This window comes from Oncorhynchus keta, chromosome 14, assembly GCF_023373465.1.
Source record: "Oncorhynchus keta strain PuntledgeMale-10-30-2019 chromosome 14, Oket_V2, whole genome shotgun sequence".
Lineage (NCBI taxonomy): Eukaryota > Metazoa > Chordata > Actinopteri > Salmoniformes > Salmonidae > Oncorhynchus > Oncorhynchus keta.
In genome coordinates, this window is record NC_068434.1 from 26,279,457 (window position 1) to 26,292,531 (window position 13,075).

Sequence of the window (13,075 nt, forward strand, 5' to 3'; positions counted from 1 at the left end):
CTTTATAGACCCGAGGCTGGTATTACTCAGCAGCCCCCAATAGCATAACAGATCCTGACATTTTAGTGTCATGTGGAAATCACATTCAACCCATGTTTTCCATTACGTGTCATATCTCATGTTTCTGTTTTGAATTTGTATCCATGATAGCAGTAGCAATATTGGGTAAACAAGTTTAGAACCTGAGGAAAGCATTTTAGCTGAGATATCATTCATATTCTTGGCTGTATGACACAACCCCTCCCAGTTTACCTCCCATTTTAGCACTTGTTCTCCTTGACCTCCCTTCATCTAATATAAGAGGTGGTAAGGTTGGTGTATACCCTCAATGCTTCCTCTGTCATGCATCCAAAATCTCTCCTGTTGCTGCTGACCGGTAAGCCTGTCACATTTCAATATTGATCCGAAGCTTGTTGTCCACTTTTTCACGTGCCTAAGAATATACATACGGTCTGAGATGATTTCAGATAGAATAATACTCATGTGTGCCCTCTGTAACTCTTATTTGGAACCTCAATGTCAGGAATATGTACAGTAGTGTGACTGATAGCTTCACCTCCCTCCTCTGCCAGCATACGCAGCCCATGGTTCACTGCAGCCCCAGGCTCTGTGGCAATTTGGCAGAATGATCACGTGCACCCAGCCTGATGTCAACCCCTTCATGTACAATAACTATGGCTGTTGGTGTGGCTTGGGGGGGACTGGGACTCCCAAGGATGACCTGGATAGGTAACTAGATTTAATTCCACTTGTGTTGGACATCATGACCAGGTGTTTCTGTGCATCTCAGAAAACTCATTACTTTCTTCTCTCAGGTGTTGTGAGGTCCACGACCTCTGCTACCGAGCGAGCAGGCATCTTCCAGAGTGCCGTCCCATCATTGACATCCCTTATATCAAGGTGTACATATTCTCTTGCACGAATGGGCAGGTCTCCTGTTCAGGTAACAACTGAATTGTAGAAATAATAAAATAATTTGTGGACATACATTTTCAATAAACTATACAATCTGCCCAAGCTCTATAATATTGTCAGATGCAATGATGTTTTGAAGTAAAGGTAAGGTTTCAGCTTTCTGATTATAACTGCAACTAATGTTTATCATGAGCCTAAACCTGTTTGCTCACGCCTCAGCTTCCAACGATGTGTGCCAGGCCTCAGTGTGCGAGTGTGACCGAGTCGCTGCCAACTGCTTCGCCCAGTCCACCTACAACCCTGAGAACAATAACCTGGACCCCAAAACCCACTGTATCACCTGAGCCAAGACAAATCCTCTGGAAGCAGTACAAACATCTGAAACTACTGTAGATTCACTGAATGTTTATGAATCCTGTTTCATGGATGTGTGTCATGTTTGCTGGAATGGAATTTACTGTGCCAATTAAACTGTTGACCTATTAAATGATTGAATGGCATTCTTTTGAGTTATGTGTTTGTTAGTTCTGTATTTGTATTGAACACATAGAATTCTGTGTAAGTAATAACTGGAGAATACCTGTATACAGTGCATTCAGAAAGAATTCAGACCCCTTGACTTTTTCCACATTTTGTTACTTTACAGTCTTATTCTAAAACAGATAAAAAAAAATGTAAAATCCTCAATCTACACACACAATACCTTATTATGACAAAGCAAAAACAGGTTTTTAGAAATGTTTGCAAATGTAATCTCTTAGCAATCTCACTAGGATAAAGACCTCCATTCCTGTCATTATTGAAAGAGATCGTGATACCTCACATCTCAAAATAGGGCTACTTAATGTTAGATCCCTTACTTCAAAGGCAATTATAGTCAATGACCTAATCACTGATCATAATCTTGATGTGATTGGCCTGACTGAAACATGGCTTAAGCCTGATGAATTTACTGTGTTAAATGAGGCCTCACCTCCTGGTTACACTAGTGACCATATTCCCCCGTGCATCCTGCAAAGGCGGAGGTGTTGCTAACATTTACGATAGCACATTTCAATTTAGCATCTAGTCATGATTCATGCAGTCTCCTCTGAACAGTTGTTGTTGAGATGTGTCTGTTACTTGAACTCTGTGAAACATTTATTTTGGCTGCAATCTGAGGTGCAGTTAACTCTAATGAACTTATCCTCTGCAGCAGAGGTAACTCTGGGTCTTCCTGTCCTGTGGCAGTTCTCATGAGAGCCAGTTTCATCATAGCGCCTGATGGTTTTTGTGACGGCACTTGAAGAAACTTTCAAAGTTCTTGAAATTTTCCGTATTGACTGACCCTCATGTCTTCAAGTAATGATGGACTGTCTTTTCTCTTTGCCTATTTGAACTGTTCTTGCCTCAATATGGACTTGGTCTTTTACCAAATAGGGATATCTTCTGTATAGCACCCCTACCTTGTCAAAACACAAGGTAGCATTAAATGCATTAAGGAAAGAAATTCCAAAAATGAACTAAAGGCACACCTGTTAATTGAAATGCATTCCAGTTGACTACCTTAAGAAGCTGGTTGAGAGAACGCCAACTGTCATCAAGGCAAAAGGTGGCTACTTTAAAGAATCTCAAACATAAAATCTATTTTGATGTATTTAACTCTTTTTCGGTTACCACATGATTTCATATGCTTTATTTCATAGGTTTGATGTAGAAAATAGTAAAAATAAAGGCAAACCCTTGAACTGGCAAGTTTCTTCACTGACATTTTCAACCTCTCCCTGACCTCGTCTGTAATACCCACGTTTCAAGCAGACCACCAAATCAAATCAAAATGTATTTGTCACATACACATAGTTAGCAGATGTTAATGTGAGTGTAGTGAAATGCTTGAGCTTCTAGTTCTGTCAATGCAGTAATAACCAACGAGTAATCTAACCTAATAATTTCACAATAACTACCTTATACACGGAAGTGTAAAGGGATGAAGAATATGTACATAAAGATATATGAATGAGTGATGGTACAGAACAGCATTGGCAAGATGCAGTAGATGGTACTGAGTACACTATATACATACGAGATGAGTAATATAGGGTATGTAAACATATTAAGTGGCATTGTTTAAAGTGGCTAGTGATAAATTTATACATCAATTTCCATTATTAAAGTGGCTGGAGTTGAGTCAGTATGTTGGCAGCAGCCACTCAATGTTAGTGGTGGCTGTTTAACAGTCTGATGGCCTTGAGATAGAAGCTGTATTTCAGTCTCTCGGTCCCTGCATTGATGCACCTGTACTGACCTCGCCTTCTGGATGATAGCGGGGTGAACAGGCAGTGGTTTGGGTGGTTGATGTCCTTGATGATCTTTATGGCCTTCCTGTGACATCGGGTGGTGTAGGTGTCCTGGAGGGCAGGTAGTTTGCCCCCGGTGATGTGTTGTGCAGACCTCACTACCCTCTGGAGAGCCTTACGGTTGTGGGCAGAGCAGTTGCCGTACCAGGCGGTGATACAGCCCGACAGGATGTTCTCAATTGTGCATTTGTAAAAGTTTGAGTGCTTTTGGTGACAAGCCAAATTTCTTCAGCCTCCTGAGGTTGAAGAGGCGCTACTGCGCCTTCCTCACCACGCTCTCTGTGTGGGTGGACCAATTCAGTTTGTCCGTGATGTGTAAACCGAGGAACTGAAAACTTACTACCCTCTCCACTACTGTCCCGTCGATGTGGATAGGGGGGGTGCTCCCTCTGCTGTTTCCTGAAGTCCACGATCATCTCCTTTGTTTTGTTGACGTTTAGTGTGAGATTATTTTCCTGACACCACACTCCGAGGGCCCTCACCTCCTCCCTGTAGGCCATCTCGTTGTTGGTAATCAAGCCTACCACTGTAGTGTCGTCTGCAAACTTGATGATTGAGTTGGATGCGTGCATGGCCATGCAGTCGTGGGTGAACAGGGAGTACAGGAGAGGGCTCAGAACGCACCCTTGTGGGGCCCCAGAGTTGAGGATCAGCGGGGTGGAGATGTTGTTACCTACCCTCACCACCTGGGGGCAGCCCGTCAGGAAGTCCAGTACCCAGTTGCACAGGGCGGGGTCGAGACCCAGAGTCTCGAGCTTGATGACGAGTTTGGAGGGTACTATGGTATTAAATGCTGAGCTGTAGTCGATGAATAGCATTCTCACATAGGTATTCCTCTTGTCCAGATGGGTTAGGGCAGTGTGCAGTGTGGTTCCGATTGCGTCATCTGTGGACCTGTTGGGGCGGTAAGCAAATTGGAGTGGGTCTAGGGTGTCAGGTAGGGTGGAGGTGATATGGTCCTTGACTAGTCTCTCAAAGCACTTCATGATGACAGAAGTGAGTGCTAAGGGGCGGTAGTCGTTTAGCTCAGTTACCTTAGCTTTCTTGGTAACAGGAACAATGGTGGCCCTCTTGAAGCATGTGTGAACAGCAGACTGGGATAAGGATTGATTGAATATGTCCGTAAACACACCAGCCAGCTGGTCTGCACATGCTCTGAGGACACGGCTGGGGATGCCATCTGGGCCTGCAGCCCTGCGAGGGTCAACACATTTAAATGTTTCACTCACGTAGGCTGCAGTGAAGGAGAGTCCGTAGGTTTTGGTAGCGGGCCGTGTCAGTGGCACTGTATTGTCCTCAAAGCGAGCTAAGAAGTTGTTTAGTCTGTCTGGGAGCAAGACATCCTGGTCCGCGACGGGGCTGGTTTTCTTTTTGTAATCCGTGATTGACTGTAGACCCTGCCACATACCTCTTGTGTCTGAGCCATTGAATTGCGACTTTGCCCTGGTTAAAAGCAGTGGTTTGCGCTTTCAGTTTCGCGCAAATGCTGCCACCAATCCACAGTTTCTGGTTTGGTTAGGTTTTAGTAGTTGCTGTGGATACAACATCACCGATGCACTTGCTAATAAACTCGCTCACCAAATCAGCGTATTCGTCAATGTTGTTGTTTGACGCAATGCGGAACATATCCCAGTCCACGTGATCGAAGCAATCTTGAAGCGTGGAATCAGATTGGTCGGACCAGCGTTGAACAGACCTGAGCGCGGGAGCTTCCTGTTTTAGTCTCTGTCTATAGACTCAACTTATATGCATCGTGGAAGTTAGAATAACAATGATCCAGGGTTTTACCAGCCCTGGTAGCACAATCGATATGCTGATAGAATTCAGGGAGTCTTATTTTCAGATTAGCCTTGTTAAAATCCCCAGCTACAATGAATGCTGCCTCAGGATATGTGGTTTCCAGTTTACATAGAGTGAAATAAAGTTTGTTCAGGGCCATCGATGTGTCTGCTTGGGGGTATTCTCTCTGGAATGCTACCCTTGCTCGGATTTCATCAACCTATTTGTCAGGAGATTGGACATTGGCGAGTAGTATGCTCGGGAATGGTGCGCGATGTACCCGTCTCCGGAGCCTGACCAGAAGACCGCTTTGTCTGCCCCTTTTACGGCGACATTGGTTTGGTTCACTGGCTGGGATCCGATCCATTGTCCTGGGTGGTGGGCAAAACAGAGGATCCGCTTCGGGAAAGTCGTATTCCTGGTCGTAATGATGGTGAGTTGACGTTGCTCTTATATCCAGTAGTTCCTCCCAACTGTATGTAATAAAACCTAAGATTACCTGGGGTACCAATGTAAGAAATAACATGTAAAAAAACAAAATACTGCATAGTTTCCTAGGAATACGAAGCGGCCATCTCTGTCGGCGCCGACAGATATAGTCTCGTTATTTTACTGCTGCTCTTTAACTACTTGTTACTTTTATTTCTTATTCATATTTTTAAAATGCATTGTTGGTTAGGGGCTTGTAAGTGACAATTTCACTGTAAGATCTACTACACCTGTTGTAGTCGGCGCATGTGACTATTAACATTTGATTTGAGGCTGTAATTGCTGCCAAAGGTTAAAAAAAAAAGCACTGAGTAAAGTTTCTGAATACAAAAATCAAAATCAAATCAAATACTTATGTAAATGTGATATCCGTTATTCTTTTTTTATACATTGCTAAAGTTTCTAAAAATCTGTTTTTGCTTTGTCATTACGGGGTAATCTGTAGCTTGACGAGTGGGGAAAAACTATTTAATCCATTTTCGAAAAACAAAATATTGAAAAAGTCAAGGGGTCTGAATCCTTTCCGAATGCACTGTAATATAGTTATTGGAGTGTACGAGTGGAAGTGAGATCAAAAGGTGTTAGACCAAGAATCAATATGCAAAAGCAGTCTAACAAGGTCATTTCTGGACTGAATCCAATAACTTTTTGTCCACCTTGGTTTGTGTATTTATATGGTTATCTCCACTTTCTGGTGTAGTGTTGTAGCAGCTGGTTTTGTCTCACCATTACACAATGATACTTTTCCATTAACTAGCATGATAAGCGTCTGTTTGGCAAACGCAGGTCTTTTTCCATGCGCTAATATGAAGATATCTGAACATTTTAACTCTTAAAAGGTCAAGTGGTCATATTATTTACAAATCATCTGAGATAGAGAGAAGTTTAATCATCGATATAAAAAACAGAATTATACAAGAATAGATTTGAAACGTTTCTAGGCAGGAAGCACATGATGGCATGATTAGATCGGCTTGTACAGAAGTGTGGTCACATACTTCTTTTTGTAGCGGTGGGTTGCGCTAAGAACCATCACCCCATCCTGAAAGAAAATAAAATAGACACGGATCAGGCAGGAATGTCTTGAGATGCAGAGTTGAGGTCTATTTAACACAAGATTTGAATTGCGCTATTCTATGTCAAATTCAACAGACAACAGGAAATGTAATTGACCCCATCTCTGCTGAGGTGTCGGGTCTAGTGAGGAAACAAATGAGTTGAGAGCAGCAATGATTTACCTTGATGGAGAGGGCATAGAGGTGGTTGAGCATCACATGGTTGGGCTCTGGAAGAAGGGCTGGGTCACACTGTTCAAGATATAGAAAACAAACTATTAGCACTAAGAAATTGACATCAATCAGAGAAAATAAAAACATATTTCCATAATCATGACTCCCAATGAAGGTGTTCTTCAGCCTCTGAACCATCACTCACAGACACGCCAGTGTCCTTATTGAGTAGGACTTGCAGCAAGTGTGGTGGCAGAATGGGGGGGTTCTTGAGCTTGTCGCTCGTCTTGGTTATGTATGGGTCCTGCTGGTAGGGTCCCGGAGGGGAACTCGAGAGGTCTGAAATCACAGGGACACATACTATGATTCAATGTGCAGTAAACCACCAGGTGAAATTAGGCACGTTAATTAATTTACCATCAGAAATTAAATGGCCTTCAACACTAAATGGAGTTGTTATTGGTAAAACACATAAATTATGATGGTAATCAAGCATCAGTACCTGACATGTCTGCACATTCCTGAGAATCAATCATGAGGGCATCAAACACCTCAAAGTCAGTCCTCTTCACCTGAATGACATTATTGACCGTGCCAGTTTTGGTCGTCAACACAGCCTGTGAAGGATGAAATACAGTTGAAAGACTGAACACAGAGGGAATGGTATTATATCATCCCGACAGAGGGTTTGTACTCACCCCTGTCGGGTCGAGGGTCCACTGTCCATCTACACAGAATTTATACTGGTGCTCTCCCTCAGGCAAGTCCACAACCGCTGCAAAGTTGTTCTGGCTTGGTCAGAAAAATAACACAATACAAAGAATATTGAATAGGAAACATCATTCAATTTCAATCCGTATCAACTATTCACATTTTGCCAAATTAAAGTGCTTTGTTCAGGTTTTCCACAAACCTGCTCACCTTTTGTTGAGGGGAATCTTGGTGGCCCAGTTGTTGAATGATCCAGACACAAAGATCTCTTTGCCAGCGCCTGTCCAACGGAACACAGTGGGCTTGGCCTGACTGGGACATTTACTGTCACTCTCAAGGTCCCTTTGCCAGGCTAGAAACTCCTGGATCTCCTGAGGAGCCTGGCACAATTGGACTCACATTAACATCATCACTACACATTGAGGCCCACAGAAAAAAAAATGTTGGGTTTAGCCTGCCCTACAGGCAACCTTGTAAATACTTCTATGTAAATCTGAATTAATAAACCCCTTTAGACTTCACTATCTATATTTCTGTACATTTTTAGCCTCTCGGGTGTTAAACAGGTCAGCATCATCTGTGCTGTCCATGATAATCTTGGGCCGTGCTCCATCCTTGGCACCTTGTCCATCCTCACGCTGATAGGGCCTCTCACCCTGACCTGCACTGGCCCGCTCACCACTGCTGCTGTTGTTTCCCATTCTGACTCAGCAACAACCACTGCACTGATCATCAACACACAAGTATGAAAAAATGATCAAAAACAATAATACTGTTCATATAGTACACATCAGCCCTGATATATACACAAGGAACATTGACATAACGTAATATGAATATATCTTCTAATATCTGACATTTACATGACAGAAAATATTTTCAGAAGCTGGCCTGGTTGATCATTTAGCCAATCTGAGCATTCCCTTGTTGAACAGACACGCTTGCACCAGGGTGGGACAGCAGCGTTCCTGTGTATATTAAGGCACGTGCACAGTGCCGACGTCAAATATGGCTCGGAAAACATACCTCAATCCAGGGATGAGAAATGGGTTGTGCTCAGAATTTATCACTAGGACAAAAACGGCAGTTTACTTAAAAACTATCCGTCATTCAATCTAATCGGTGTAACAGTTGGGATAATGGGACGATTCGAAACCCATTACTCATCCCTGATTGAAGTAGGGGCCTATGTTTCCAAGCCATATCTCGCACAGGCTACACCGTGCCTTAATTTACACAGGATGTAAATAAGCAGGATCGAATCAGCTGGCGAATCCTCCACCAAAGCCTATTGTAATTAATTGAGAAATGGCCAAGACCAAAATGTAAGCATTTGATAAAATATCGCCGTCTCCTGACATGACCAATACCCCTACCCCCAACACAAACTTGCTCGCAAAAACAAACACTGGCGCAGACACACACTGACATTAGGTTGCCGTGCATCAGCAAAAACCATATGACCTACTATATATACCACCTATAGCAAAAACTGCCTCGCTACTCAAACTTAAAAACACATCACATCCGGAAGATCCATGCCAAAGTAACATTGAAGTAGGCCTAATTGTTTTCACTTTTCTTACCTTCGTTTAATTTCTGGAAATTATAATACTGGGAATCTACGCTATTGTATTTCCTATCGCCATTTTCCCCTGAACGGGTAAATTGTAACCTAACCCAAAGACAGACTGTAGGCTGCACGAGCACACACCTCTTCCTGTTTTTTCGCATTCGAAGTCACGCCTGTCTCGGAATGATTTTTCAGACCATTGAGTACAGTACAATTTCAAAAACCAGTGTAACCTTTTCTATGTCACAACAGAAAACACTACTGTGAAGCTGGAGCAAATTTTAGGAATGGCCATGATGGATTCCTAGGTTTAAAAAAGGAAACGTTCAGGGCCCGGTTTCGCAAAAGCATCTTAAGCCTAAATTAATTTTAGAACCATATAATTTTATCCTATGGTTCTAATTATGAATTTAGCCTTAAAGTGGCAATCAGCATCTGAAACAACAACACGTGAATTTGCTCCTGTTTCGGTAAAAAGCCAAGGAATGGGACTGGAGAAATGTAACAACTCTCAAATTCATAGACAGAGCTATGGATGCAAGGAGCGACCATCCATGATATCACAATTATAGTTTTAACCATGTTTTGAGGCTATATAGTGTTAGTTACATGTACTTTGTTTACCAATATTGGAATAAAACAAGCGTATATGTTGGGTTCTGATGTGGTATGACAGTTATACAAAGCTCACGAGGCATTCTTCAAGAATCAAGTAAAAAAATTAATGTAGGAAACTACAGATTGCCTCATTAAAATTATTTTGGGAAACCGGACCCAGGTGGGTTGTGTCGCTTGAACTTTTGCTACGTTGCGGTTTGTGCTGAACTACACGTTTTTCCAAAACTTTATGTAGGTTCTTGAACAGACTTTGAGAAACGTTGTAAAATAATTATAATAATTTGTACACTGCAAATTGACGACAACTAAACCGAAAAAGAGATTGAATTTGAAAATAACAATAATTTCATACCTGGATTACATTGATAAATGATCACATTCTCTTTTTTTATTTGTGTGAATACTTGGGAACAGATTTCCTGAATGATTCCTTGTGATTCTGGTGATTCTATGTGTCTTTTTAAAAATTATTATTAATATTTGTTTTAATATAAATATTTTTATTTTATTTGTACTTTTATTAAACGAGGCAAGTCAGTTAAGAACAAATTCTTATTTACAATAACAGCCTACCAGGGAACAGTGGGTTAACTGCCTTGTTCAGGGGCAGAATGACAGATTTTTACCTTGTCAGCTTGGGGATTCGATCCAGAAAGTACCTGCCGCCACTTTGGGGACCTGTCATGCCAAAGTGGCGGCAGGTACTGTCATGCCAAATAATGTCCCCCGGCCAAATAGTGTCCCCCTCTACGTCACAATGGGATTCGATAAACTATTAGTTTCTGGGAGTTGGGTAGAACCCCTAGGTCATGGAGAACAAGAGCAGAGTTAAAGGGAACAGGGTAGGAGACAGAGACTTAAACAAGAAAACACACAGGTTACTCTTTACTTGAGAAGATTTGATGGATTAGTGCAGTGTCATAAATGGGAGATATGTACTTTTCAACAGTTTTTGAAGGTATAGCCTACCTGAAGCTGGTCCCCCTCTGACTCAGAGCACAGAGAATCAGACTGACCCGAACCCGCTGGTTCTGGTGGATGGGATACCTCCTGGGTGGCTCGGACAGTCAATGGTCCTAAAGTCATTAGGAGAGGTAAATTGAAGAGGTACATTTTTATAAGCTTAGCATAACTACCATTTCTTGCTTTCTCAAATGTCAACCAAAGCTTAACATACTTTGTCTGTTGAGCTTCACTGAAGTGTAGGGCGTCAATGCTTCCAGTGGTCGACCGTCCAACTGTCCAACTGCAGAAGATTGTTTGCTTCCACTCGGGTAACCCTAGGAAGACAGAACAATGTCAGTGTTAGGGAAACTAAAACTAGCTCCAGGTTATTTTGTGTGCAAATACAAATAGTGAGGATATTTTTTATGCTCACTTTATCAGACGGTGACCCCAGCTAGGAGCAAAAGAGCAGCGAGGTTTCCCAGGTCACACCTTCCTTTCATCCTTCTTCCAAACCAAGCAATTCACCCGGATGTCATAGCACTTGATCCCCTTCTTGACTCTGCTCGGTAGCTCTCCTGTTTCTCCTGCATCTTGTCCATGTTCAGTCTCACCTTGATTGATGACAGAAATACATGCAATTATATTTCATATTACAAATACATTTCTTACATATCTCTTGGAGGGCCAGAAAATAAATTAACAGCAGACAATCATTTTTACCTGGTCAAAAACCGCCACATCCTTCTCAGTCTGTGCCTGAAGGTAGTACTCAAAGGCGTTCTGATCTGGTTCGACAACTTCCACCACATCAGGTGGGGTTTCAGTGATCTGAAAATACGTTATACAAACATAGCAATAGACAAACAACAACACTAAGTCGATCACAAATTTGAAAGACTACAGCATATACAATAATTGTATATACAATTGCATTGTACTTGGAGGGAGGAAAGCGATATCTATTGACAATGTAAGATATTGAAAAATGTCTGATAATGTACCATGGAATGTGTAAAAAATAAATAAAACAAACCATTGGTGACAGAAGATAACCTATGACATCCATACCTGTCCAGAGTTCACGACCTCGGTCACTCAAGATGACCTCAGGAGAACCGTGGGTGTTGAAGAAGTCCACCATCACCTTGGAGGTGGCCTCGCTAGTCTCGTCATTGATGGGTATCATACAAAGCAACATTTATTTTTAGTTCCAAGCACCCTTTTTAATGGGTTACAGAAGGGATTTAGAGTTAAGCACATTCTCTTCCTTTCCTGACCTTAATGGGTATTGCCTTCACCCACTTGGTAAAGTGATCGGTCGCCATCAGACACCAGCTGTTGCCATTCCTGGATTTCGTGAAGGGTGCAATGAGGTCCACCATAACATTTAAAGTGTTAGAGAGAAGATTACTTTATTCTTACCAAATCATAATAACTTCAGATATAATAGAATGTGATTGATAAACAAAAGGTTATTTCACTTGCCCAGCTGTCCACCTCCTTGACAATTCCCCGGCAGAAGAAACGTAGGTTGATTTTGGCAATCATGCGCTTCACTCCGAAATGGCCAGCATGCATCTCGGTCAGAACGGCCTCCTTCTCCTTACCACATAGAGGGGGACACTATTTGGCATGACAGACCCCTGGCATATAGCCTAGCCATACTGAATAGATACATTTTACTTTTATTTTTAGTAACATTGAATCAAGTTTTTAATAGCCTAAAATAAATCATATGGAAATGCTGTGCAAGTGGGGTTTACACTGATAAAACATCTTTGGCACCTATCAATCAAGTTTTAGAAGACTAATATCACATGTCTGTCTCATATAGTTGGACGACGTAACATTGTATCTGTCCCATTATGGCATCTCTGAGAGCATGGCCAGCACCATTGAGGCCATCTCCATTTTAAAGTAGTACATTTTCTTCCTCTATGACTTCTATGAGTTGGTAAACAAACTGAAAGGGTGCATAGTGGAGTGTGTTGTTTGAACAGGTATAACGCCAAGGTTGGCGACTTACTACCAACTGCAGTTATGAAATGTTTGTTTACAAGTATAATTAATTGACTGATCCCTTTTGATGACCTGGATGGAATTATGTTATCATTTCTTAACCCATAGGAAGTCCCACCTGCTGACTACTTCAAAATGGTGAAAGTCCTCAATGGGGCTGCCAATGTTAAAACAGACTTTTGGGAACTAGAGTCCTCTATGGTCTGTTTACACATATGACTCCTGATTTAGATATTCTTCGGTATCCCTGATCAACCATTGCAGGTTGACTTATTCCTCTAATGCTTTCACACGGCTATCCAGTTTCACCGTCTCACAACTGGGCCACACCAAAATATACACTGGGAAACCAGTCTCAAAGCTTTCCTCAGAGGCTCCAAAAAGTGTACCCACTTAGATAAACTCAGACTGGGGTGTGAAAAGCAGTCTTAGCAGGTTTGTATTTTTAATTTTTTTAA

General features: G+C 42.0%; 2 protein-coding genes across 3 annotated transcripts; one reads left to right on the forward strand and one right to left on the reverse strand.

Annotated features, from left to right (window-relative positions):
• The first annotated feature begins 212 nt into the window (after positions 1-212).
• Positions 213-1,415, forward strand: LOC118393126 (phospholipase A2, minor isoenzyme-like). The gene is made up of 4 exons (XM_035785463.2): positions 213-376; positions 573-729; positions 816-943; positions 1,135-1,415. Exons 1-4 carry the CDS (start codon positions 343-345, stop codon positions 1,257-1,259), a joined length of 444 nt encoding a protein of 147 aa, XP_035641356.1. The 5' UTR covers positions 213-342; the 3' UTR covers positions 1,260-1,415.
• Positions 1,416-6,388: 4,973 nt separating this feature from the next.
• LOC118393114 (5'-AMP-activated protein kinase subunit beta-1-like) lies at positions 6,389-9,209 on the reverse strand. 2 transcript variants are annotated; one of them, XM_035785441.2, is made up of 8 exons: positions 9,046-9,209; positions 7,999-8,184; positions 7,670-7,839; positions 7,447-7,540; positions 7,251-7,365; positions 6,954-7,087; positions 6,758-6,826; positions 6,389-6,561 (listed from the first exon to the last, which is right to left on the reverse strand). In XM_035785441.2, the coding sequence occupies exons 2-8, from the start codon at positions 8,158-8,160 to the stop codon at positions 6,484-6,486; spliced, it is 822 nt and encodes a 273-aa protein (XP_035641334.1). In that variant the 5' UTR covers positions 8,161-8,184; positions 9,046-9,209; the 3' UTR covers positions 6,389-6,483. The 2 variants fall into 2 exon arrangements, with proteins under 2 accessions (XP_035641334.1, XP_035641335.1); XM_035785442.2 differs by having other exon boundaries at positions 7,999-8,179; positions 9,046-9,200.
• Positions 9,210-13,075: the final 3,866 nt, after the last annotated feature.